The sequence below is a fragment of the Calliopsis andreniformis genome, chromosome 12 (genome assembly GCF_051401765.1).
Source record: "Calliopsis andreniformis isolate RMS-2024a chromosome 12, iyCalAndr_principal, whole genome shotgun sequence".
NCBI classification, from domain to species: Eukaryota; Metazoa; Arthropoda; class Insecta; order Hymenoptera; family Andrenidae; genus Calliopsis; species Calliopsis andreniformis.
Genome location: NC_135073.1, coordinates 19,082,446 through 19,108,471, shown reverse-complemented (window position 1 = coordinate 19,108,471; position 26,026 = coordinate 19,082,446). Strand labels below are relative to the sequence as shown.

General features: G+C 46.4%; 1 protein-coding gene across 1 annotated transcript in view; it reads left to right on the top strand.

The window, feature by feature from the left end:
* The first annotated feature begins 18,021 nt into the window (after positions 1-18,021).
* Positions 18,022-26,026, top strand: part of Kon (chondroitin sulfate proteoglycan 4-like protein) — a 34,339-nt gene continuing 26,334 nt past the window's right edge. The window contains exons 1-2 of the mRNA XM_076389287.1: positions 18,022-18,106; positions 22,879-23,042. Coding sequence (XP_076245402.1) covers positions 18,025-18,106; positions 22,879-23,042 — 246 coding nt within the window. The 5' untranslated portion in view covers positions 18,022-18,024. The remainder of the gene's footprint in view (positions 18,107-22,878; positions 23,043-26,026) is intronic.

The window sequence follows — 26,026 nt, the reverse complement described above, 5'->3', positions numbered from 1 at the left end:
TGTGCTGTGAGGTGCCAGTCGCCTTCTCCTAGTACCCGCCTTCAAGGTGGAAGGACTCGCACCACCGATTGTTTATTTCATGGTTGCCTTACGCGGTAGACTTTAACTATTCCCAATCTTTTCTCATTGATTACTTGGCACTTCTCTACATTGAGCTCCAAGGAAAAGGCGTGGGTGGAACGTGGCTTCCATCCATGTCTTTGCCTCTTTAGTTTAAATTCACTGTACAATTGTCGAGTTGTCATTTCTTAACTTCTTTTCTTGAAATTTGTTCCTCATCTTTGGTGAGGAAGTCACCGCTGCTTCTCTTGGTAGAAGCATGTGACCAACCGTGGAATCGTCGGTCGGTGGAGTGTGTTCTCCTCTTGGGGGTCTGTACTAGGAGTGACGCGACGGACACAGTAGGGTGTGTGGAAAGACACACTCGACTGTGGAAACTACACGTTTCCGCCTTTTGCACATTCTCTTTACCAGCCTGTCGGAATTAGGTCTACTTCGGTAGCTCCTATGTGGCAGCAGGGAGCAATGGACAATTGACTGAATCATGTAGTGCCGTGCGCCTCTCCGACCTACCGGCCTTCAAGGCGGTAGAGCTCACCCTGCCGCTCGTCTATTTCACGGTTGCATTAGCTGTAGAGTCTAACTTAACCAACCCCTTCCTAATGATAACTCGACAATTTCCTACTCTAAGGTCGAAGCTAAAGGCATGCATGGAATTTGGCTTCCATTCATGTCTTTGGCTTGTTAATTTAAGACTTTTGTAAAGGGAGATCGATGGAACTTTGGTTCCATCTATCTCCCTGCGGGTCTCCCGCACAGCAACCTCCTCGTGGTGAGACCTGGGGCGGCTCTGTCCGTGCTAATGGCTGTGCACTTTGTATTTGATATAAGGGTAGTTTGGTATGATTATGTATCAATTTATTTGTTCTTTGAATCTTCAATGGTTTCTGTTTTGTTCTTGGGGAGGTTTCTCGAACTACTTGTGTATGTCTCGTGAATTCATCTTCGAAAGTACTTTGTTAAAAAGCTCAAGCTAATTAGAAAATTTTAGTTATTAGAAAAATAGAAATTTTAGGTTTTATGTGAATTTCGTCAAGCATTTAACTTTCTGCGGATACTTTATCAATTTGTTATTAACTTATCAGCTCATCCTGTAGTTAATGTCGCGTTGGTATTATAATTTAAATTCTTACTACTCGTAGCGCTGCACTCTTATTTCACGCGGAGCTGCTAACGTTGAGCGTGTCACAAAAATGGTAATAAGGCTTTGGAACCCGAAAAGCATGAGACAGAAAAAAGAATTGCTTGTTCAATCTGTTTCGTCTACTTGTCTGTGTAATGGGGCTTTAGAGCCTTGTTAAAAGTGGGGAATGAAAAAAAACATTACTTGTCCAATCTATCGACTATTGTCAAAGTAGAACTCTCACACATGAAGGTTCAAGAGGCTTGCAGTAAATTTGAAAAAGTATTCACAATAACATAAGAACAGAGAAGTGCATGTGATCTGAAATAAATATGGAGATATGAAAATGTCATTTTTTTTGTACGTGAAATTGAAATATTTGTTATAACATTTAATTTCAATTCCTACCACTTGTAGCGCTGTATCTTATTTCAGCCTAAACCGATAACGTAGAATGTGATAAGAAAATTGTAAAGGGATTCGCAAACCTTTTTCAACTTATGATAGAAAAAGACATTGGAGAATAGGTCCATCCTATGCTTCATCTATGGTGAAACTGCTCCTTTATCAGGAACAAACGCTCCAATAATATAGAACGTTGTTTCAAAAACAGTCAATGCAAATAAGGATTAGCCTAGGTCATGGTGAGAACGTTCCGTAAACTGGTCTGTGACGGCTGTGGTAACTTGAGGCAACGACTTGTTTGAGTAATCCAAGAAAATATACAAAGACCGCATGTATACAGTGGAATGAACTCGGCAGACTCAACAGAACTCACTGCATCTGTTTATTAACTCAACTTTCAGTTGCTCTGTAGCTGAGCATGCGACAAAGAATACAATTCATTTTTCACTACACACTTCCCTTCATTCAAAGTTGATACGGGTTATCAACTGAAAATTCAAATCAAAACTCCCCGCATCCTTCACACCCCAAGGCAATCCTACAAGCACTCCAATCACGCTCTTATCAATTTTCTACTACTCCACCAGCACTTGCGCGTGCACCATAAAATTACAGTAAACAGAGTAAGTAGGTAAACCTCGTCTGAAAACGCTTCCTCATTCCACTAGAACAATCTTCCACATGAGACAAGAACATGGCCCACTAAATTAAGTTTCCCGAGCCAAATGATACCGCGACGCAAGGCTTCTTCGACTCACTTGATTCCTGGGAGGTCAAGAATCACCAAACTCCTCGGAGAAGAAAGACTTTCAGCCACTTCCATTCTATAATTGCGAAAGCGCGAACAGATTTTATTTCGTCTCTCGCTCGCGAGTTTCGAGCGATGAACATGGGGAAGGGGGAACTATGATAAAGATTTATGTCACATTTTACGAGAATTAAGGGGGCATCGAAGGAAAGGAGCAGCGACGGGCCAGTGAACCGAAATAAAGTCGAGCGCTGCGACCAGGGCGAGAGGGAAACGTTTAAAAAGGGAGTAGATTGGTGGAAGGGAGTCAGAGAATTATGTGTATTCTCGGAATGATTCATAAATAGTTTATTTTCGTAGCGGCTACCGGGGAATCGTTAGTTACGAGCCGAGGTTACCGTCTCCATGTGGCGCCCGAGACTCGCATCTTCGTTAAGCTGCGAGCAAAGGACGAGGAGGGACACGGATCAATCCGATATCCGATATTGTGCACCACAATCGCGTTTTTTTTCTTTCTCTCATTTCCCCGTGAATGCCTGTGCATAAGTATAGACACAAAATGAGAGGCAGAACGCGCGAGGCGTTGAACCGCCGACAGCGTTCGTTCACCGTTCGACGGTCTGGGATAAAAGAATCCCTGGTGGCGGGACTAAGAGCGCAGACGTGTAACAGAAAATTTGAATCGATTGGGATATGTTCTGGGAAATAGCAGAATTTTAGTAATCTGGATAAAACTGGCACATTGTGAGAAATCGTAAAATATAAAGGGCTGTTCTACAATATTGAGGGGTAATATATGGGCTTGAGTATTTATACTGACAACGTTTTATTGTAGATTATCAGAATGGATCAAGATTTGTAGAATGGCTGAGATTCGATTATTATCGAAAGGGGTTCAAGGCAACACAATAATTGAATTGATTGAAAGTTCGCTGGAGAAAGGATTAAAAGCCCATCGCTGGAATCCTCGAACGCAAGAGAGGAATATCTATCGATTCTCCAAAACACGTGGATCAGCTAAGACGCAAAGTCCAAAGATTTCAATTAAATTCCGTGCAAATATCGAGTGGAACGAATACAGGAAGAATCCGGGGACCAATATCCGAGTGACGGTGAAATAATAACGAGGAACAACCGCGTTTCCAGTTTACCCTGGCGTCGCTGCTAGCTACCTGTCGAGATTTATAGTTAAACAAATCCGGCTGCGTGGTACTTGTACAACAAAGCACAAAGAGAGTGGAAAATGAAGCCGAAATCCAGATTAACGTTTCAAAACGACGCCAGGGGGTAATAAATTCCGTTCAACCGACCGCGGAACAGACGATACTCTATAATACCAAGCGTATATTAAACGTGCTGTTACATCGATAATCGTATCGGCAATATTTTATGGTCGCGCTAAACGGCGGATTGAAGCGAGTCGAATAAAATTAACTCGCTTGACGCGCGATCAACCCCCTGCTTCCTCTTTGCTTTTCACTTCCTGTCTCGAGCCTCTAAACCGTGGCAACCGAGGAAATTGCGCGGCGATTATATTGTAATGGCTTGATGGATAGATTTCGACAACGGTTGCTCTATGTAACAGGGGTTGCTGAGGTGGCATGTTAGTTGCTGGATTATTGAACTGATCCTCTCGTCATCCTTGTTGTAGATGTGCAAACAGAAACTATGATAGGAGGAATTCTTCAGCAGTTAAAAAAGGAGGCAATCAGGTAACGAAAGATACAAGAATAATCTTTACTCCTGCGCACCTTCAAATATTCAAATTTAAAAATGTTGAAATTTTGGAATTTTCAAAGTCTTTATATTTATTTCAATCCCTATATTCCAATTTCTGAAGCGCGTTCGAAATGATCTGATGATTCGATTAATTCCGTCCGAAAGGAAAACATAAAACACTTGTTGCCTGGAAGATGGGTGAAAAAGGATTAGGAGTTGGAATTTGGCGTATGACAGGCTTCAAAGAGGAAATGACGACTTCGTAGTCGGAGCTCTCGACGATTCTTCGTTGAAATCAAATAAGCGTCGTTCGCCGTTAGCGGAGGGCACGAGAGGTCGGTAAGCGCTTACGACTCGACCGCGGATCGGCGCGCAAGGAAAGAAACTGGAACGAGTTTAATTTGCATATTTTCCGAATGCACAAACAACTCGGTCAGGCGACACGTAACGAAATTTTATACTTCAGCCGCGATATAAAGGAGGAGGAAACGGGGTTGGTTCGGCAGGAACAGAGGGGGTGAAAGTTTCTCTTTACTGTCGGGGCGGGCGGTCGCGCGCGACGTTTTCAGCGTCGTCGAAAATTCCACGACGCGACGGTCGAAACACACAAGGCGGCGCAAGTTTTCTAATTATACGCGAAGGAAGTTTGCCTTTCGCTGTAATACGGTCCAGCGACGAATTTACGCTTTCAACGGGGAAATACGTCCTATTTTTTCCGTGTGTTGGTGCATGCTGCCCGCCACGTTTCAGCGTTATTTTCTGCTCGCGTAATTACACGCAATTTATTACGGTTAACAGCAAACAATAATTTTCTAAAACGCTCCTCAAAGTCTCCAGTGTCAGTGTTGCAAACCTGGATGAAAAACCTCATAACTTTTTAAGTCTTAAATAGACTGGCTGTTTAGTGGGAAGGGGATGGCCATAGTTCTTAGATTACTTTACAAGCAATTATATTCCTGTAAAAATTCGTACCTTGGAATGAATAACATAATGTTGGGTAAGATCCGTTGGATGGAATTGTTACAAGAACTCTTACCGAGAAGATGCTTAATGACCAATAAAGTGCCACGCTTTCAGTCGAATTATTAGAAATGAAACAAAAACAGAACAAATACTAAAGGGGACGGTGGCAGAGGACTGCGAAAAGCCAAGCTGAACATTGTTAAATTTGACGAACTCGCAGTACTGTTAACGAACGAAGGAAAAAAGCGAGAGAAAACACGGTCGTTCGATGAAACACAAAGCGTAAATCCCGGCAAGCAAATATTTTCAATTACACGTTCTCCAATTAGAACCAAGCGCAAGCTACGTTCGAGACCGAAACAATGTTACCAGTTTGAATGCCCTTCTCGAGGACTATTAATAATTGAAATCAAAATCAATTGCAGCCTTTTTGCTTCGACGGAAGTTAAACGAAAAGGAAACTTCATAAGAGTCGGACGGGAAAGGGAGCAAAAGGAATCGGCAGAAGTCTATCGTCTATCCTCTTACCCTCTGGAATTTTTCTTTTCTTCCCCGCATTCCAGGAAGATTAAACGCGTTACGATGATCGATACGAAATCGATAAACGTATCATGGACCACAATATCGCACTGTATCCTATCGCCGACGATGAGGCACGTAATGCTGTGATCGCAGGTGTACACAGTTCTCGTACTTCCGGATGCGGTTACAACTGTTCGAAACTAACGAGCGGATATGGACGAATAGGAAACTATGCGACGATGCTCAGGTGATGCGGATTTTAGTAAATAGTAAAATATTCAGAAAAGCCTGCGTCGATAATTAACGGTTATTTTACGTGAAACTTCTTATTTATTACAGAAACATTCAGCTAAGTGGTCTTTAAATTCCAGAATACGTTATAAGTAACGAGAAAATTATCTTAAATTATAAACGCAAATATTTTTCCCCGAGGTTTCTCAAGTTCGTATAGCTGTGTGACGGTTTACAAGTCGATTTGTATATCGGCAATCGACTTCCGTCCCCGTTTTCAAACCTGGACGTGCGCGACGTGATTGCGTCGGAATTATTACCGTGAAATGCTCAAAGAAACTGCGCTCCTTCCATTACCCCCGGAACTCGATACTTAAAGGGAACGAAATAAACGCCACCAATACCGATACTCCGCCAAGTGGCTGTTTCCATCGATCATTGCTCGATTCTCCTGCAACTAGGAAGTTGATGGTTCCGCGAGAAAAAGAAAGTCGAAAATGGCGAGTGAAGTTTTTCCATGCGATGCTTCGGGTCTGAATAACAATGCGTAGACAAGAAGTTCTTCGGCAGGGTAAATAGAAAGTTTGGAGTAGAAGTGCGTGTTATACTTCTATTAGAATACTGGTTACTCGAGAACCTACTTCTACCATATTCCTGGAATAATATTGCTACTGCATGTTTATCTCTTTCAATATGTAGCAGACCTTACAGTAGTATAGCAAATATTGCAATTCTTAAAGAACTCAAAGCAATTGTACGATAAAAATCTTGTATCTGAAATGCTCTTTGTCGTGTATATCCTACGAAATCTCAAAGGGTCTATAGAATCTAGGAGGATGAAGAAAGTTATCGAAATTTGAAAAAATCGACTACAATTTATCGATCCTGCGCTCACGCAAGGACGCTGAGGTCGTCATCCGTCTGACTCAGGCCTCTCGGACATTATTTTCTAACGGGCTATGAGAGGGTCGCGCGAAATATTTATAAACTCCTCCTTTCTTCTGGCAAGAGGTCGACGAACAAACGGCGCGCGGGCGTCGCCAATCCTCGCGCACATGTATGGATGCAAGGGAGTCGTGAGCAGTTTCACGACCATTTCATTTGCCAAAATGTCCCTTTTGACGAACCGCTTGCATTATTCTTAAACAGACTTAGATAAGGGTTGATTTTGCTATGATCCCCTCAGTTATGCTATAACATTTCTCTAGCATAGGAATTAAGTTCACCAAAGGTCATTTACTGCATCAATACGTCATCTGAACCCTGATGCAGCTATTGGATACAGTTTACTCCTGAAAGCCTGAAATACTAATAACGCAAAAATCCCAAATTCTCACGGAGATCTAAAAATTTCTCTAAATATTGAAGAACTCCTTTTTCTACAACTACTATGCCTTCTTCTTTCCCTTGCTCTTTAAACTATCCTCTATCTAGCGATCTCCTCTTAATTTGAACCCCTTCCCCCAAACTCAGCAAGTGCAGACGCGCCTTTACAACCCTCTCCCAAGCGTTCACGCTCCGAGGCAGCACAGCTCCACTGTCGTTCCTCATTCCATAGAAAAACGAGAGGCGAGACGACAGAGAATCCATCGCGCGTTCGCATGCGACCAGAAAGCGTCGAGGTGTCCCCGAGTTGCGTCGAGGCGCGGGCGACCACTCGCGACATCAAAGCCGCGGGACGCGTTCAATAATTTCCTCGATTCGAACCCCAGAGCAGCCCTTCTCGCAGTCGGTGGTCGTCACCCGATGAAATTCGACGCAACTTCAAAAATACCCTGGCCATCCGGCGGAATCTGGAAACGGGGGTGAAAGTAGCGCAAACAACTGTGCCGAAACGACGTGGCAGAGAAAAAAGCTTCCGGATAACGTAAGGAGCCATGCTCCTTCCCCGATACATCGGGGTTTACATTGGCTGTTACGTCGTTCCCCGCGATGCATCCCCCGGAGCGAGTCAATTTCAGAATGAGAGAACGAAAATATCTGTTCGTAGGAACGACAAGAAAGCCGGGAAGCCTGGTATATAAATCGACCCTCTTGCCCCGTCGCGAGCCGCCGTTATATACCCGGTCGACGACACAAGAAGATCTGTTTGCGCGATGAAAGTTCTGCGAGACCAGTCGATATCCTCCGCGGGCGAGATCAGTGCGACGAGAAAGGCAAGAAAAGCGAGAGGATCCGGTGTTACATTGAAGGGTTTCCTCGTTAGATCCAGAAGGAGTACACCGAAGCATGAGAGCAAGTTTCAGATGGTATTAGGAACGAAAGAAATCTAATGGCTCAAGTTCGATCGAGTAGACTTTTTGTGAGATCAATTTCTCGTTGAAGAGGGATGAAAAATTCTTTCCTAGTTATGCATAAATATCTGGGTAGCGGGGGCCCACCGCCCTGAATAGTCCTATCGAGCCATTCTACTCGAACGCGAAAAAAGAGCAGAGATTTCGAGTAATTCGCACGGACAAGTGAGCGGGAATCGCGATCCATGTACAACAACGCTGTGATAATTAAAAAGGGGCTGGGGAGGGAGGAGATTTCCGAGGGGCGTGCTGGGGGTGACGCGTCTGTTCATTCGGGTGGAGGGCCGCGTTACAAGCATCAACCATGGTCCGATCATATTCGGAATTGCCAAATATTTGCAAATCACTTTGTTTCGTACGTGACGTGTTAATTACGATCCTGCTTCGCATGCCTGGGGAACGCGTTTAATGGCGGCCGTTAATTTCCCGAAAAACAGGCCGTCGAGTGACCCCACGCGCGCACTTTCAATCTGCGCGTCGAGAGATGAATATTTGAAATGGCCCCGACGATACGCCAACGTTGTCAAACGCGACTCTGATCATTTGCCGGGCTGCCGCTACTCGACGGAAGTACGACTCGGAGATTCGACCGATCGATGGGACAGTAGAAAATGCGATAAACGCGGGAACGACTCCCTTACGTCGTAGCGCGGCATGAATGCCGAAAAAATATCGATAGAAATCGTTACATCAACGTTTTATCGTTTTTCTGGCTCGTTGAATCTCATTTCCTGGTTAACATTTTTGTTGCAACGAAATCACCTCGCCGAGGGAACAGGGGTTTATTGAAAACGTTTTAAAATTAATCTGGTATTACTCTGTGATTCGTTCGTTTTATTCGGAATTAATTACAAGGCACAAATTGACGAAACCGACGAACAATAACACACTGTTTCGTTTTATAGGAAATTGTAGCAGGAAAAAGTTTGTGGAAAATGGTTTCGGGAATGTCGCGAAAAAACGTCCACAAATGAATGTTAGTCATCGTCTACAGTGGCTGGTCACTCAGCGAAGTAAAGGAGATGGATACGAGGGTTCCACACGAGTGGAGCGACTTGTGCAAGCTGGAGCAAGTGGAAAGGGCCACTTCGTTATACCAGAGGAAACGGACAACTTCCATTTTCGAAACGAATCGTCGCTTTCAGGAAAGAAATGGACTCAATACGACGATTGATGCATTTCTGTTAGCCTCGAGTCGTAGGAGAGTCTACCTGGAAACTGCCTTTTGAGAAATTGAACTGCCTTTTTGAGCTATTTTACTTCTTTAGCGGTAATTAAAAGCTAGGTTCACAATTACCACAGTCTTTTCAGAGAATTACGCCAGAAGTTACAAGCCAAGCCAAAGAATATTAGCCGCTGAAGGACACTCAGCATCATCTCCTCTTTGACACAATATTGAAACGCTTTCCCATTTGAACCACGGCCAACAAACATCCCCGGATTCACGCTTTCTATTTCTTCAACGAGAATCATCCTCGAGACAGAGTTTTTCCATTGATTCAAAAATTCGAGCCCACCCACGCAAACCCGAACTAGCGCTCTTAAAGTGCTTGGCATACTTGCAGCAACATTTAGTTCAGAATCCACTCGTCTCAGCCCTTTGGCCTAAGTTGCAGCGAGGGATGTAATTCGAAACCCTTGCCGAAGCATATTCCACTGTTAAGCGCAATCGTACGTTTCCCATGGAGGGTACAAGATGGAGGACGATAGAAACAACGGATGGAACCCGAACGCATGAAATACCTCGCAAAGAGGATAACGCAAGAGCTTCCATTTTCGACGAAACTCGAACGATAAAATTAATTAATTGTCGCGAGGAAGCATGAAGTATTACGAATTTCGGTTGAATCTCTTTCTGCTGAAAATATAAAACTGCGTCCTGTAGAATATAATTAAGGTAGGATACTGAATTGAAATAGAAAAAAAAAAAAGTGCGACTGAGATCGTTTTGCTACACGCAGACTTATTTGCGGCAATGCACTCTGTGGAAACGATTTGCAAGAGGATTGAAATTAGTCGGAAGAAGAGCGAACGAGGGGGTAAAAAAGTGCGTGGGCGTAATCGAGCACTTATGCAGACAGATGTAACGATTAGCGAAACGAAAGCCGCAGAGCAATCGTCCCGACAAAGAAAGCTACCGCAAATAAAAAGATTTGAAATTCGAATTGCTTTGATCTCCATGGACTATCGCGTGCTAGAGCGAGGGTAAGGGATGCGAATGAGCGAATGGGAACGAGGCCGTTCCGCGCGCTAATAGGCTCGTTTGAATCCGCAGACGGTTCCCTGCAAACAATTTGCCTGAAATTGCCGTACGTGCGCGATCCGCGAAGATAAGCACTCGAGAGAACGGAAACGGCCCTCTTGAGGGCGCGAGCCGAGGAGCGTCGTCTCGCTCGCTCCTGTCTTACAAAAATCCCCTTTGGTGCAGCGTTGTACACTCGTAGAGTCGCGCCGCGAGGACAGAGAAGAAGGGAGAGTCTCGAAAGTCGCGGTGGTCCGCTGCTTAGCTTGGGAATCGTCGAATTATCATTCTCTCGCGGCTCAAAGCGAGGCGAGGAAGAGGGAAGCTAATATTTTCCCCGGTTTACTTTCCCGGCAGTTTACTTTCGCTACCCGAGCTCTTTCTCCCTCTGGCCGTTTATCGAAAACGAGGAAAAGATCATTGGACAACTTTCAACAAGTATCGCTTCTTCTCGCCCCGTGGAAAGTTGCCATTGAAGTCGCAGTCTGGGTCATCGCTAAACGTTCGCGGAAGGTACGATTAACCTCGAGAAGAACGCGAAAGGGAAAAGGACGATTGTTCCTCGCAGGCAGAGGGAACGTAACGCGAGCGGATGAGCATAATTGAAAAAGCGTGCACGGTGCTTGAGCTCGCGGGTCCACCCTCGTTCTACGAGCCCTGTTCCGTGATTAATCTCCGTGTCCGAAGGGGGATGGGAGAGGGCGAGAGTGGCATAAATTTTGGAACAGTAGAAATTCATGGACGAGCTTTTCATAAAAAAGTACCGCTGGTATTCGCCGTAACGGCGGCTAAAAATTCCAGCTGCCTTTGAGCCCGAGATAAACGCGTCTTTCTACAAAGAGAAATCCTAAAAGTTAGCGGCATCCCTGTCGGCCCCGTATTTCGCCGCCACCGCTGCCGAGCCTGCACGCTGCCAGCTGCCAGCGAGGTGGCGGACAGAATGGGTGGAAGTGGGCGGCGAGGGGGGAAGGTCGAACGAGGGTGAAAAGGAAAAACAGAGAAGGGGGATGAAGAAATCGGGAGAAAAGCAGGGAACAAGGAAAAGAAGAGAAAAAGAGGCAAAAAGGTGGCGAGTAACGACGAGGAGTCGACGGGACAGAGGGCGGAGAAGAGAAAATGAGGTACGCGAGGAAACAGAAGAGAGGGCTTGTAGGAGGAAAAGAGGAAACGAGTAGCGATGGACTCAAGATGCTTCGGATCGTTTCACGCGTCTGATCAAAGTTACTTTTTTAATATCGGTCGGAGTTAACGCACGCGCCTGCGACATGTACCGGCGCGATTGATATGCTGCCAAGGTATTTCGTACGCCAGTGGAAAGAAGAAATAGCGATACGTTCCGGCTGTAATTTTATGGAAAGCAGGTTCATCATTCTTTACCACCGAAAATGAGGAGGACACTTTTACGTGGTCATCATTCTAATGATAATAGGTAGACTCGCGAAAGTAGGACATCTTGTATAACACACTAGTGTTTAGAAATATTTGCCCACACACAGTTTGCCCGCAACGGATATCGTGAAAGCAAAAACTATCGATAACAGCGCTAACAGAACGATTACGCGGCGAAGAAGAATGCTTTTTTCATGCATAACCAAAAGAACCGAAAGCACTCGAATAACCTCCCTCAATCGACAATAAAAAAATTCTCCTCGTGCCTCTCGCGCTCAGCCATCGAAACTATCAATCTGCCTCGAATTTCAATACACCCCGAAACTCTTTCGAGCTGATCAAGTTCGTCAGATTGATCAAAAGTGTCCCTCGGAACGCTTCGACACGCGTCTCTTTGGACCAGCCGAAACGATCGAATCTTCGCACCGGCGGACAGAACCGGTGAAAAATTCGCGAGAGAGGAGAGAAGATCGAATGGCCATCGCTAGGAAGCAGGAGGGCGCATCGAGTAGTAGACAGACACAGAGGCAGAGAGCAAGACGCGCAAGAAAGGGGGGAAGGGGCAGAATGCGGGGCATGGTGCGGGGCTGGGTGAGGGGCTGGGTGAGGGGCTGGGTGAGGGGCTGGGTGAGGGGCAGGGTGCGGGGCGTCGGGAAGGGAGGGCAGAAAAAGACGCAGGGGAGGAGGCAGCGAGAGAGGGAGAGAGACTCGCGGAGCGAAGCGCGAGGAAAGAGGGGTGAAAGAGGGAGGCAGGGAGCGGGGATGGCCCTGCGCGCAGCCTCCCCAGTCCACCCCGAAGATTCAGTCGTCGTGCGGCAGAGGAGGACCGAGGAACGGTCGGTCGAACCACGCTGCTCCTCTCTCTGGATCCGTCTCTCTTCTCACCCTCTTGTCACCCTCTCCCTCCCGCCCCTCGGTCGGCGAACGCACGCTCGTTGCCTCCCTTCGGTCCGCCGTGCGTGCCGCTACGCTGTGCGAGTGAAAACGGAGCTGCGAGGACGGTGCTCTGCGTTTGGCGTCCCGGTTGCGAGGAGGCTGCTGCGAGCACACGGTAAAGTCGCCACGAGAAGCGGGTGTATCGTCCGGGAGGCTCGAAGCGTGCATGGCGACCGCTGCGTGGCTTCCGCCGCGATTTCAAACCTCGCCGGCGAAAGATCCCTCCCGACGTCGCCAGCCGCCTTCTATCCGCTCGTTATCAACCCGTCAGAGCCCGTAGCTTCTGGCCGTGTCGCGACAGTGGTGGTGCTGGTGACTGACTGCTCGTGCTGGTGGTGGTGTCGCCGACGCTGGTGCTTGTGACGGTTTAAATTTCAGCCGCGTGCCCCTTGGGTCCACGTACGTGAACTATTACACGGATCCACTCAGCCCCTCGGTGAGGGTTGTTTTCCTCCTGGCGATCGGGGACCCGACGACTATTCCTCCACGACGGCAGCGTGGACGAGCGTGGACGAGCGTCCAGACGCCGTATGGATTATTTCGTGTGCTCGAGGATCTCCGCGAGAACGCGTGTCTCTGGATCGCGAGAGCGTGTAGGCGTCGATCGAGCCGGCACAAAAACGACAGCCGTGCTACGATCCCACGACTCTTGATCGGCGACGGGTAACGGTCGGGTCATCGCGATGATTCACTGTGCCAGAGAAAGTCCTATCCTTCTGCCCTCGTGACAAGCGATTCCATAAGAAATCAACGTTCAAGCCGTTCAGCGATATCTGAGGCTCGGTAGACTGCTGGAGGCCTCAGAGGCAGTGGAGTTAGTGTAGGATCCGCAGGCATCTCTTGGAAACGCTTGAACGTTGATCCCCTTGGTATCAGTATTCAAAGTTGCTCCCTGGGCTAGCCATCTGCTCCAGAGAAGAGCTTTCAACGCTTGCCAACCGGGGAATCTGGCCGTGTAATAAAACGCCCGGAGGTGGCAAATTCTTTGGGGATAGATACGTTTATTACCGCGTCGGATCGTCTTTCCACGCTCCACGTATCCCCCATACTCGTAGGGCTTCTCGTCTGGGTTCGATTAGACGAAACAGCGTGATCGATTGCACGACGCCGGCAAACACTTTCATCGACTGCCCTCGGTATATATCCCCTTCTTCGAAGGCTAGGGAAGGTATATCTTTTCCGGGAGTCTGGCTGCATCCGCGGGCATGTGTATCGTTTGAAAGCTTGTTACATTAGACGAGGGTATAGGATCGTTGCTGGCATTACCATCCTCAGCTCCAGGCTCTTTCTAAACCCCGTGCACTGGGGAAACGTAAATACGCTATAAACATTACCGATTCACCGATGGGCGAGCTGGGCTTCGGGGTGTGCGGCTCTCTGCCAGGAAAAAAATGCTAGTGGCTGTTTCACGAGCAGGGACGCATACTCTGCTGGGTAATAGAACTTGCGAAAGGGAATTTCGAGGTGGGATAGAGGCGAGTTGATAAATTAATCCGTTTTTCGGCGATCGATCCAGCGCGCGATCTCGCAGACTTGTTTGCAAACGACAGCGTGCCAAAAGAAAGTTTAACCCATTTCCTTCTAACGAGGCACACTCGCGGAACTATGTTTCAGCTTGTTAAAGCACTAGACGCTTTCATACTCAATTTTCTCTATGCAAACACGCGTGTTAGAGGGCGTTCCTCGTTCATAAGGTAAATGAAATTACAGCGACAGTAAGATTAACACTGAGCTGTGCCGAGACGCTTTACAATCGTCGATATATTCTTGAGGATCCTCGCGGGTTTATGAGATACAGTCTCTCCTCGTTCAGTCAGCCTGTTTTTACTGCCGTTTCATTTCAAACTTTCTTTTAACCATCCCCTGTAGGATGAATATTCATGGCGTCTCCGTTCGAGCAAGAACAAGAAGCCATTTTTAATTAATATAGAAACTAAGAGAAAGAAGAAAGCAACGGTGCAGGAAATGATAAAGCTTATCTGAAAGAAGATTAGTTCCCTACATAGGTATTATTAACCCGTTAAGTTGGTATGGCAAGTAGAGGATACTCGTGTGTGAAACGATTCCCTGAAGAATACAACGCGGCAAATGTGATTTTTACCGCTCGTTAGAATTCTACCCACTCCCTTTCTCTCTCACTCCGAAATCTCTGACCAGGTTGACGGTTCCCAGGCCCTGGGCTGCGGCATTTCCCAAAATCTCAACGCTATACATCCCTAAGCTCTCGCAATCTCGCTGTACCTCTTCCACCCGCGACGCCCACGTCTCTGGAGCAGCCAGTACACCTGCACACACGACCGTGTCTGCATCGGTGTGTACATGTATAGATCGGGCAGGTTTGCATTATGGAAATCCACGGGACTTTACGACTTTTCGAAGATATCGCGTACATTTCCTTATCTCGGTTTAAAGCTCTCGGGGAAACGTTTATCTCCGCCGCGTAAAGAGGATAGATAGACTCCGTAAAATCACCAATGATCTCGCTCCGCGGCAAGATATACCCACCCCCAGGCCAGCTCGCGTGAAATATTTATCCTGCTACCCAAGAAAAGATCGAGCCAGAGGCAGAGCTGCCGCAATAGAGGCGCGATACGATTGTTGGACAGCGGATACCTGCTGCTAGCGGAACAACGCTGCAACGCTCGCGCGAGCGTTCGATCGGGTCGAGGAAGGGGGTCGAGGAAGGGGGTCGAGGAAGGGGGTCGAGGAAGGGGGGTGAGCCACGCGAGTTGATTGCTCGCGTTTTGTGCTCGAGATTCTCGCTATTCTCTGAATAGCGATGCCGGACACTTTCCTCCTTTTTCCAGCCGTTTCGCCTCCCAGGCGCGTGCCGTTGTGTCGGAACGACCTACTGAAACGAGCTGGGAGAAATATCGCTCCGCTTGTTTACTTCCTTTTTTTCGCCCTTTTTGCCCCCTTCCCGTCGTCCAGCCAAGGATCCTGGACCGTGTCGAATGTCGGCTGCAAATGAGATTCAGGGAAACTGAGACGCGCCGCGAACGCTCGGTCTGGCCGAGACTTTCTTCTTCTACTGGCACCGCGAGAAACCTAGCCGGGCCACGGGCATGGAATGCAAAGCAGATAGAGAAAAAGGAGTGACGAGGGCAAACAGGGTCGTTCGACTGTTTAGACTGGCGCCTGGAAAAACCTTTTTTTCCCTTCGAGTATGGGTCGAGTCGATCGACTGCCGAAACAGCTCGTTCGTGTTCCGGTTCAGGGAGCAGAGATTTTTTGAAGGGTTCGAGAGGGCTCGTCGACTTCCGTTGGAAAACAGCGGTCGGAAATCGAGATTGATCGTTACCCTGTCGCGCTATGATAAGCGACTTTTTTGCCCTCGAATCTTCCTTCGCCGGTGTAAACAAAGAGCGACGTAATGGTAAGAGCATGATGGGTTGTTTCTTTTTCGAGGGTAAAATTTCGGGGATCGTGTCGTCCCTCCCCCTCGGCAGGAGAACAAACGCATTCGAGCAGCGGTAATGAATTGGATACTTGAAAAGCTCGGCAAAACTTTCATCGTTCGACCCTTCACAAAAGGGAGTGGGGCTCGTCCAATAATTCTTTCATCCGCAAACAAATTCCTCTTATTAATTTCTCTCGAACCAGTGGCGATCTCGAGCTACGCCGCCCCCGCGAGAAGCCTCGAGAGCTGAACAAAGAAGAAAGTTATGAGTCGCTGGTGTCTCGGCAAAAACGCCGCTGGCTCTTGGCGTCTGCTAAGTGGAGGAATCGTCGGCGAATCGAAGCGAACGACACGTTAAGGGCACGTTTACACTGCATCGATGCTCTGTCGTGGAACAAACGCGCGTAATCTACACCAGTCGTGAGCTGTAGCTACGATAACATTGATCAAATCCATCGATTCGTGCCTTTTTGGTCCGAAAAACGTGCACCAACGTTTCCCCATCGGTGACTGACTTTTTTAATATTTTGTTTCCTCGTTACACTCTGTGAATAGGTGCATACGGCGTAGAACGTTTACAACAGTTGATTCAATAGCTTTTATGCGATTCTATTTATCGTTAACTACGTAGTTTCAATGGATACGAACCTGGTTATTCAGTAACAGATTCAATAGCAGAGAGATTGTAATGTTATTTTGTACTACGTGTTTGTCAGATATCGAGATAAAACGTAGTTTATTAAGACTGATAAGGAAAGGGATATTAAGGAATTAATTAATGAGGTAATTAGCTGCAGCTACAAGCGAGTCGCTAAAAGCAACGGGAAAATGGGTATGCTCTTCAATAGAATTCCGTTATATAAAGATTATCCTTACTCATCCTACTCGACGGCGAATAAAAGTCTATACAAATGAATTCCGTTCTAAAACAATATTCGAAAACACAATTACTCCTTAGACGCAGTACTCTGGCTTCTAGGCATCCAGAGGCGGAATAGAACTCCCTCTTCAATTTCGACAAACCACTACTACAGGAAATTCGAATAGAATTTTCCAAATGCCTCGAAATCTTCACCGATGGGAAAATATTCGCTGGCAGCACGTTCGCTAAATTATTACCCTTCTCAAATTCACTTTCAATATCCCGGCAACAGAGATAAATATCAGCGCGACAAGCTGCACACTTCTCGCGAATGGAAATTCCAAGTTTCACGGCCACTCATTTACCCAGCGAATCAATATTCAGCTCGAGCGTTTTCAGCATTGCGATCGGAGTCAGGAGCCCGACGAAATCCTGAGGAAATGGTCTCGCTGCAGAGACGTAAACGTGCCTCAGCCGAAAAGCTGTTCCGTTGATTAAACCGCGCTGGCTTGAGGCACGGCTATACTTTTACACCTGTGCACGGTGCAGTGTCCTTTCAGAAAGGAGGTCGACGCGGTGGAAACGCAGGAAACGAAGAAAACGAGAGGCGTACGTGTGCACGATGCCAGTCAACGTCGGGGCGAACGATCCGAAGCAGGCTGAAGCGAGCGTCTCGTCGTCCTGGGGCCGCTGCAGCGAGAAGGAGCCTTCGATTCTCCGGCTCTTCGCGAGTCGAAGGAGCGGCGTTTCCGCGTTGCCCGCGGCCAGCCGTGTGTTCTGACTCGTGCCCGAAAATAGAAGCGAGTGGTGAATGTTGGTGACTGAAGCGCGACTCGGCGACGACCGAGAAAGCTTGACTCATCGGATTCGACTCTGTCGAGCTTCGTGCTGTGCATGACGAACCGCGTCGTGAAATGGATGAGAAAAGTACGTTCGAGACCTAACCAACCTTGTAAATAGCGTTTCGTGATTCCTCGCGGGCGAACATCCCTCGAGGGTTCGCTCTGTCCACGCGCTCGAGCTGAACCGAACGCGTGTGAAATCTGCTCGCGAAACGAATCGAGAAGAGGGCGCAAGAGGATCGAGGAGGAAAGGGGCGGCGGACGGGAAGACGTTCAGGAAGGAGCCTAATGTTTCTCAACGACATGGGGCTGCTAATGTTCTTAGCAGTAACGGCATCCCTTTTGGGCTACTGCCAAACGGATGAAAAAGGTAATGTATAGGCGTCCCTCGGACGGTGACGAAAGAAACGCGGGTCCTGGTTTCACCCGTTACCGTCGCGGCCGCGCGCGAACGTAAATCTGGGGCTGCGAGACTGGCCAAAGACCGACAGAGATTAACTTTTATGGTCAGCGGGACCGAGTGGCCGTTCTGAATGCGTTACATTAGAGTTTTAATGCCGATGGACACTCCTCTCGATGGCCCTCCGATGCATGTATGAATTTAGCGAGGACAGCAGGGAGCGCAAGTTTTGAGGGTAAATCGATGCACGTAGGAGCCATGTAGAGCTGCTAGAACGAGTTTTGACCCTCGAAAGAGGTGTGTAGATGAGGGTCGTTCCTACCCTGGGCTTCGAGCGTTCTACATTTGTCTAGTAAAGATTATCTAAGTATTTTAAAGTTACCTTTTTAACAAAATTCAGTTTATAACAGATTCAATTAAAGGCACTTTTTAGACAAAACAGAAGAGTTATGAAACACATGAATGGGTACTCTGTTTTCTATCTAGAAATATTACAAAGGATCATTTTCTCATAAAGAGTATTGCGAATTCGATTAATTGAATCGTACGAAGAGTAAAGCTTCCCCCGCTCCAAACAAAACCGCAGGAGTGAGGGAAAGTCTCTGCCCACAGCTGCAACGTTGCAGGATCCCATTGGTCGAACTTTGAACAACCCTCCGGGGAGAAACGATTCGTTCCCAACGCGTGGTTTCTTTTAAAAACTTGATCCTTTCATCGCATGAAATGCGCTGGAATACAAGGAAAGTGTAAATAGTTTTTGCAACCGCACCGATCCATCTGTCTCAAATATTCAAGTGAGAAACGAAACGCGGGTTTCGCGACGGAATTCCGAGCGTCATGAAACAAGGAACGAGAGGACTTTTTAAAGTGGGTCCGAAATAATGAATTTCCTCGGAAGTAAATTAGCTCCGGTACGTCGCTGTCGTCGTTCCAGACACGAGCGAAATTTTCATTTCGCCCGGAGTAATTTAGTAATTGTTGATTCAACGTATCAGGGAAAGAAGTAAATGAACGCGGACAGACCAAGGGAACGGGCCAGAAATTTCCTCGTTTTTAATTAGTTTCATCAATCAGCGGCGGCTGAAAGTGCAGTAGGCAGCAGGTAGTTCAATGTTAAAATAAACGAAGTAGTAAATGATGGCGTATAGAGGCGCATATCGAAAGGTTAATTACGAAATCAAGTTCGAAATGGAACAGCGGGACAGGGGAGAAACGGGGCAGAGAGTAGCGAGGGACAACCGGAAATAAATCGAGCCGGAAAGGATTAATGTAGTAATACGAGACGCGGTCGCTTCGCGTTCGCCACACCGACGTACAGATGCGATTCGAAATCGCGACAGGCAGATATGCGCTTTCGATCATCTATAATTGCGACGATACAGTCCCCGCGATCCCGCGCGCCATTTATTCTTCGCAATATCGTCTTTTCCATTTCCACCCTCGCGGCCCGATCGATTCAGATTTAACGACCCGTTACATAGAAATACCGGATACACGAGGCAATTTATAAATCGGCGTAGAAGATTGTTCGCCCGTCCTCTTTCAAAAGTTTCCCCGCGAAACTACAGACAGGGGGAGAAATAGAGGGAAAAAAAGGACACGGACAGCCATTGAATCGCGATTTTCCATCGGAACGCAATGGTCTATGTAAGAGAATGAAATCGCCACAGTGTCAGCCTCTGTTCGAGGACAATGATCGATGCGTCGGCGAGGAACTATTAGACTGTCCAGAAATTAACCAGAGATTCTCGGGAACAATGGAATCTTATTTCGACTCGAATATTCTCCATCATATTTAACGCACTTCCAATTCGTTCAAGCTGATAGATCGCACTTTTCAACAAATTATATTCTATTTCACGTGAGTCCTGAGCTATTACCCTTCACGCTGTCTTTCAACTTCAACCTTTTTCTGACCAATCAAATTTTCCAGACACTCATCGTGTTCTCGTGTCGGCCACGAGAAGTTGTTGCTCCGAATGACCCGGAAGACAATGTTCAATGAACTTGCCAATAACTCTTACGTCCGCCAGAGTTATTACACTTTTTTACACGAACCGCAGTTCACCGATCGGTCGGTGGTTTCGATCCAGCGTCGGTACGTATCGATCACTCGAGCAGGGAGTAACAGGGGAGGTCGGTGTGATCAGTTTTTCATTTGACGACCTAATCCGTCGTTTAGCGGACGTATCGAGGATCGGATTCGAGTTGGGGGGAACAGTCGACGAAGGTTAACAAAGGATTACTTTTTTCCCCGCAGTAACGTAACGGAAACGAATTAATCGAGCTCGATACCAAGCATAAAGCATCCTTGATTTCCGGCCTCGCGTCGGCCCGAGCATCGAGAACGATCTAGTCGAAACGAGGCGATGAAATAGCGACAGAATAATCAATTTGCCCTATATTTCGCGTTCCACTTCTCTAATCCATCATTTCGCGGATAAATTTATACCACACTGTTCGGAAATAGATCGGTAATGGTCCCCTTTCTGTGTCGGAAAGTCACAGCCGCCAAAATTGCGTCGAGAGGTTGGATGGGCCAACCTCGAAAAACCGAAAAGCCCATTCGGAGAGAGACGATGAAATTTCCCGCGTCGATCAACATAATTATCGATACACGATGAATCACGGCCTAATCCGATTTTGTCTCATTTTCCAGCCACGCATCCCAAAGTACCAATGTAACCACTTTCCCGAGTAGTCGAGCCAGAGTGTCGAACAAATACCCTTCATCGAGGTTTTATTCCCACGCAGAAGATCCTTCACTCTTTCCTCTCCTGCCGAGGTCTTGCGAACGCTCTAGCAGTCGAGCCACGTTCACGCTATATTTTTTCATCGATACAGCGGGTCGAAGTTTCGGCGAACTTTCGACGGAACGAGTCCACGGGACGACTTGACGTCAGATGGTTAAGAACAGCGTTTGTCTGTGTAGAGACGAGGAGAGAATTGGTTCGAGAAACGCTGCCTCGAAGCTACCGATTTGGCCGTTTCTGTGCCCCATTATCTCGGTAATTAGCGGCCGATGAACATTTCCGATAGCGGAAAATCTGCTCGTAATTGGATAAGGATCTCGACCTGGTTATTTCTGAATCGCGCCTTGTATAGATAAACACGGAGCCTCGTGAAATAATGAACAGCAAACAGAAGGACGCGTTATCCCGCGGATCAGGTTAGCAACGGAATCCAGGATCGGTGTGTGGGCGTAGCCGAAATTACGCGTGCACGCGTCAACGCGAGAATGTTATGATTTCCACGGCCATATTGGCCGAGTAACGCAAACCAATTGGGATACAATGAACGATCTGTACACCCTGCTCGCGATCGATTCCTGGTCAATAATAGTATTTCGATAGGAACTGTTTAACTGACCAAACGGTGCATAAAAGGATTACTGCTTTTTGCGATATTCTCCTTTTTAGTTGCTACAAATTATGCAGAGTGAATAGCTATTCATTTTTAGTCTAGAGCTGGATTTTTCAATCTCTCTTAGCTTGTGGTTCTCTTCTGAATATTAGCCACCTCTATAGCCCCCTTTTCCCCTTTCTTTTTTTTCTACTCTCATTTCTTTCTTGCTCCTATCTCCCTCTAATGAGAATTGCAATCAAATTGCAATAATATTAACGTGAGAGTATAAAAAAGTTCGCAGAGACGGGTTTCGCTTCGAATCGCATCACAGGCAGAGGTTTAAAAATTCGTGGCTCGTAATCTGTCCCTACGACAGCAAAAACTGTAGCCAGAGTAAGAGAGAAGGGGATTCTCTACACTTAATGAGCCGTGTGGTTATTCCGCGTACTCGAACGCCTTCTTGGATCGTTTACACACCGCTGGGAAGTAGACTCCTTCGCAAGTTCCTGCGTTGTTCCGATTTCTCGGTACAGTCAGATGCGAGATCTCTCCTTCAACGGTCGTTTGAAGGAGTTGAAGTCGCCCATTCATCGGTCCTGCCGGGCTTTTCAATCGTCTTCTTCTCCACACTTTTTCCAGCCTTCCTTTTTCCCCCTTCTCCCCATCCCTAACCGTACTCAATTCCTGGGGATACATCCGCCAATGGGAAATATTGTGCTTTCTCCTAATAATCGACCGAGCATCAACTAAATTCCACCCAGGATCCGGTCGTTGCGCCGAGCTTAACGATTTCCCCCCAAACCTGTGTTCTCTGTTTTATCGGGATCGATGACGTTAAGCGAGGCACCGTTACGGTGGGGTGCATTAAAAAGACCGAGGATTCATTTGGGAATGAACACAGAGTACCCGAGAGTTCTCTTATTCACGAAAGGAGCAGGTGAATAATTCACGGGTCCTGCGCGATGCGCTTGTTCCCAAGAAGGGAGCGAAAAAAAGTCTGCGACGTTAAACTCTTATGTGCAAATGTTACAGTGCTCTTAGAAATCGCTTCTAACTACTTGCATCGATGAACCGCATATCGCGAGACATTCAATTAAACTAAAAAATCGACACAGAGCGAGAACCGAATCCCATTCAATTAAATATCGATCAAGTGAACGTTTTGCTCTCAATTCGCGTAAAGATTTCGTGGATGAAATCTATCCGACACTGAAAGAATTTTTAATACTTCTTCTGGGGAAGTCTCCCCAGCTTTTAACGTTCCTTCGAGCTACACTTTCGCACGGGAAAAGCGTCTCGTTGCGCGCTCCTTACGTAATCAAAGGGGACACGGTTCAGAAAATCGAGGAACTGTGTCGCCTTTGGCGAAACGATAAAATTCCTGATATTTATTGCAGTGTCGTTTTACGGGGCGAGCTACATTCATCTGCCGGTGCAAGAAGCCAAGGGCGCGACCGACATCAGCTTCCGGTTCCGGACTCACCTCGCAGATGCTATGCTGCTGTTGGCCGCGGGCAAGACTGATTACTGTCTGATCAAACTCGAGGCTGGCCGATTGAAGGTTCGTTTGCCCTCAATGCTTGCTTTCTATTAATAGACTTTCGGTTTGGGGACCCTGTTCCGCTTGCTAATCGATTGCCAGTGCGGTAGCCTGATCCGCGACAACCAACATCCGGGCTGTGAAGATGGACGGAAGTATTGGGTTGGGTAACAGGGTACTTTGTACTTCCTTCTAGGTGACGACTGTAACTGGGGGTGTCTCTTTACTCATGATACAACTTTAAGAGTGGTGATGCTGCCTCGAAAGATCTGACACTTTTCTTATTGCTTTGTCTTTCGTGTTTCGGTGTTACTTTGGCACTGAGCTATCGTTTTATTTAGTATGTATTTATAGTACTGAAATTTTAGCATGCGAATAAGTGAGCGGGGACATTGCTGGTTTAAACTGGAATTTGATAGAAAGAAGAACTTGACAGAAAAAGACAAAAAAGGTTCTAAAAAGCGAGCGTTATACTTAAAATATCTTCCTCTTTAATAGCTACAATTAAATAGCAGCTACTTCGTGAGTTAATTGAAATGGGGAATTTCTCGTTAAATAAACGAATCTAAATAGTTTTAAATGACCCGTTAGGAGGTACTTATTCTCTGAATGTCCGATCGTTATTAATTTCCCTTTCGTTGTTAAAAAATTAAACATATTCTATAGAATAACATTGAGCTCGTACAGCTCGACAAAGAATGACTTTCTATAAAAAAGCAGACTGCAAATGTGGAATAACTTTTCCATTAAAGCCTTTGAATATTGAGCAGACAGGCGCACGTGATTGAATATTATTAGAATATACTCCGACTACCTCTAAAGCAAACATTTCCACAAGAACCCAAAGAAGCCATTGCAATCGTAGCATACTTCGTCACCTTCCTTCAGAACAATTTTTTCCCCATGAACTTCAATAAGAATAAATTGATGCAGAACGTGAAACGCTTTCAACCATCCGTAAGCTGATACGTCTATAAAGTCAGCAAGTATAAATAACGATTTACGGTTGCGCTCTATGAAATATTATGCCGTCAAAACACGAATGAATTTACTACTCAATCTAATATCTTTCTTAATGCATAGATCAGAAATACAAGCGGCTTGGAGGTGGATTTGGATAAAGCTTGGTTTAGAAGCGTATTGGAATCGGAATCGCAGTGAACTGAGGCGAGAAGTCGAATCGGACTAGCACTGACCCGAACCGCGAGTAGAATCGGGCTGGCGAACTGGACCGAACTAAAATCAGACTTGTAGTAAACTGAACCGAAATAGAATCAGACTTGTAGCGAACTGAACTCAGCTGGAAGGGTACACAGAAGCTTTTGAAACTTTACGGACTATTTTGGGCAAGAATCAGTCAGGGCAAAAGCTTAGATCATTTTTTGAAATACGAAAACTTCGAATGGCTAGCAGAAGGTGAATGATTGAAAATATACTGCTCAACAAAATTATGACGTAGAACAATTTTGGTCCAAAAAGTGACGATAACTTTTCGCGAAGTTATCGTCAGTCAAAGTTGGATAATTTTTGGACCAAAATTATTCTATGCCACAATTTTTTTTAGAAGTATAGGTTCTTCTAACTGAGGCAGAGCAGGCTGCCAACATACGATCAGTAGACTACGTTCCTTTCTGATAGAGGAAAATTTCAGTTCTCGATCTCTACGGGCAATTTTAGAATGAAATCGAACTTGAAAGCCAATGGCTAACTGCTTCTGTAAATCACCGCTCGTGACATTAAAGTTTCAACCTAACTGATGAATTTCCCTCCCATCTATGTGGTTTTGAAGAGGCGTTCCGATCAGAGTCAAAGCAATTCCAATTATAATTAGAGGGAACTCGTTTCGTATTCTCTAAGAGCTAACAATCTTTCTCGTCTCATCTCTCACGTTATGTTAGGGAGAAATTCGAGACTAATGGACAACATTCATTAGCAGAGATGTCCGACTTTTAATTAAAAAGAACGCTAAATGATTCAGAGTTCCAGTAATTATATTCCAACGCAGACAATGGTAAACGTAAGAATAAAATGATTGCTGCTCGCTTGATTCTACCTTTGAAGCTTTATTCAGTCGACAACCACATTATCTTCGCGAAAGCTATGAAAATATTTCGAAGAAAAGCTAAGACGAGAGATGAGGAGAGAGATTCCAAGATTTCTATAGTCACAATTTGTCTGTCAATTGCTGTCGGGTCTATTGTATGAAATTAGATCCGCTTTGACGCGCATAAAAGGACGCTGGGAGCGTGGGTGTCGCACGCGACAACGAGAGGCATAAAAAAAGGGAGGAGAGGATCCCACGCACACGCAATGCCGACCCCCGACCCAGAGGCGTTTTACAACTCCGATAAAAACTGTGTCTTGATTTTAACAACGTCACGTTGTTCCGTCGTTTTATCCGTGCCATTAAAACTCAGCGAGTAAAAGCATCTTATTTATGCGCGCCGGTGTTCGCCAACCAGTAGCTAAGGGTGGGAGAAGGTGGTTGATCGATGCGTTTCATTTGGTCTAGGAAAAGTCGCGTTCGCTGTGGGAAAGGGAGAGAAACTGGGTTGTTTCGTCTGGTTGAATTAAAAACGGTCATAAAACTCGTTTGGGCCGCGAATGTCCGCCTCCTCTTTGATTTTGTTTAAACCAATTTCGCGGCATTAAGTTCTTCTGTCGTAAATCGACGATATGAGCGACAAAAGCGACGAGGCAATAATGAGTTTCGGCGTGAACGTTGTTATGAAACGAACGATCGCGCGGCAATCCATACATATTTATCGCCGTTAGCTTTTTCGGGCTAAAAGTTCCGATCTTATTCCCTTTAATAGTCTGTCACACGTAACTCGCCGCTCTTCGTGCCGCGATCGTACCATGGCAGCCGAAACAAACGATAGCCAGGCACTACGAGCCACGTCGATCGATATCCTGCGACAAGCAATTTTCGTCGACCCCTCAAAAATACCGGCCCCAACAGGGCTGCCATCGCGCGAGTATTTTCAATTGAATTAAACGCAACG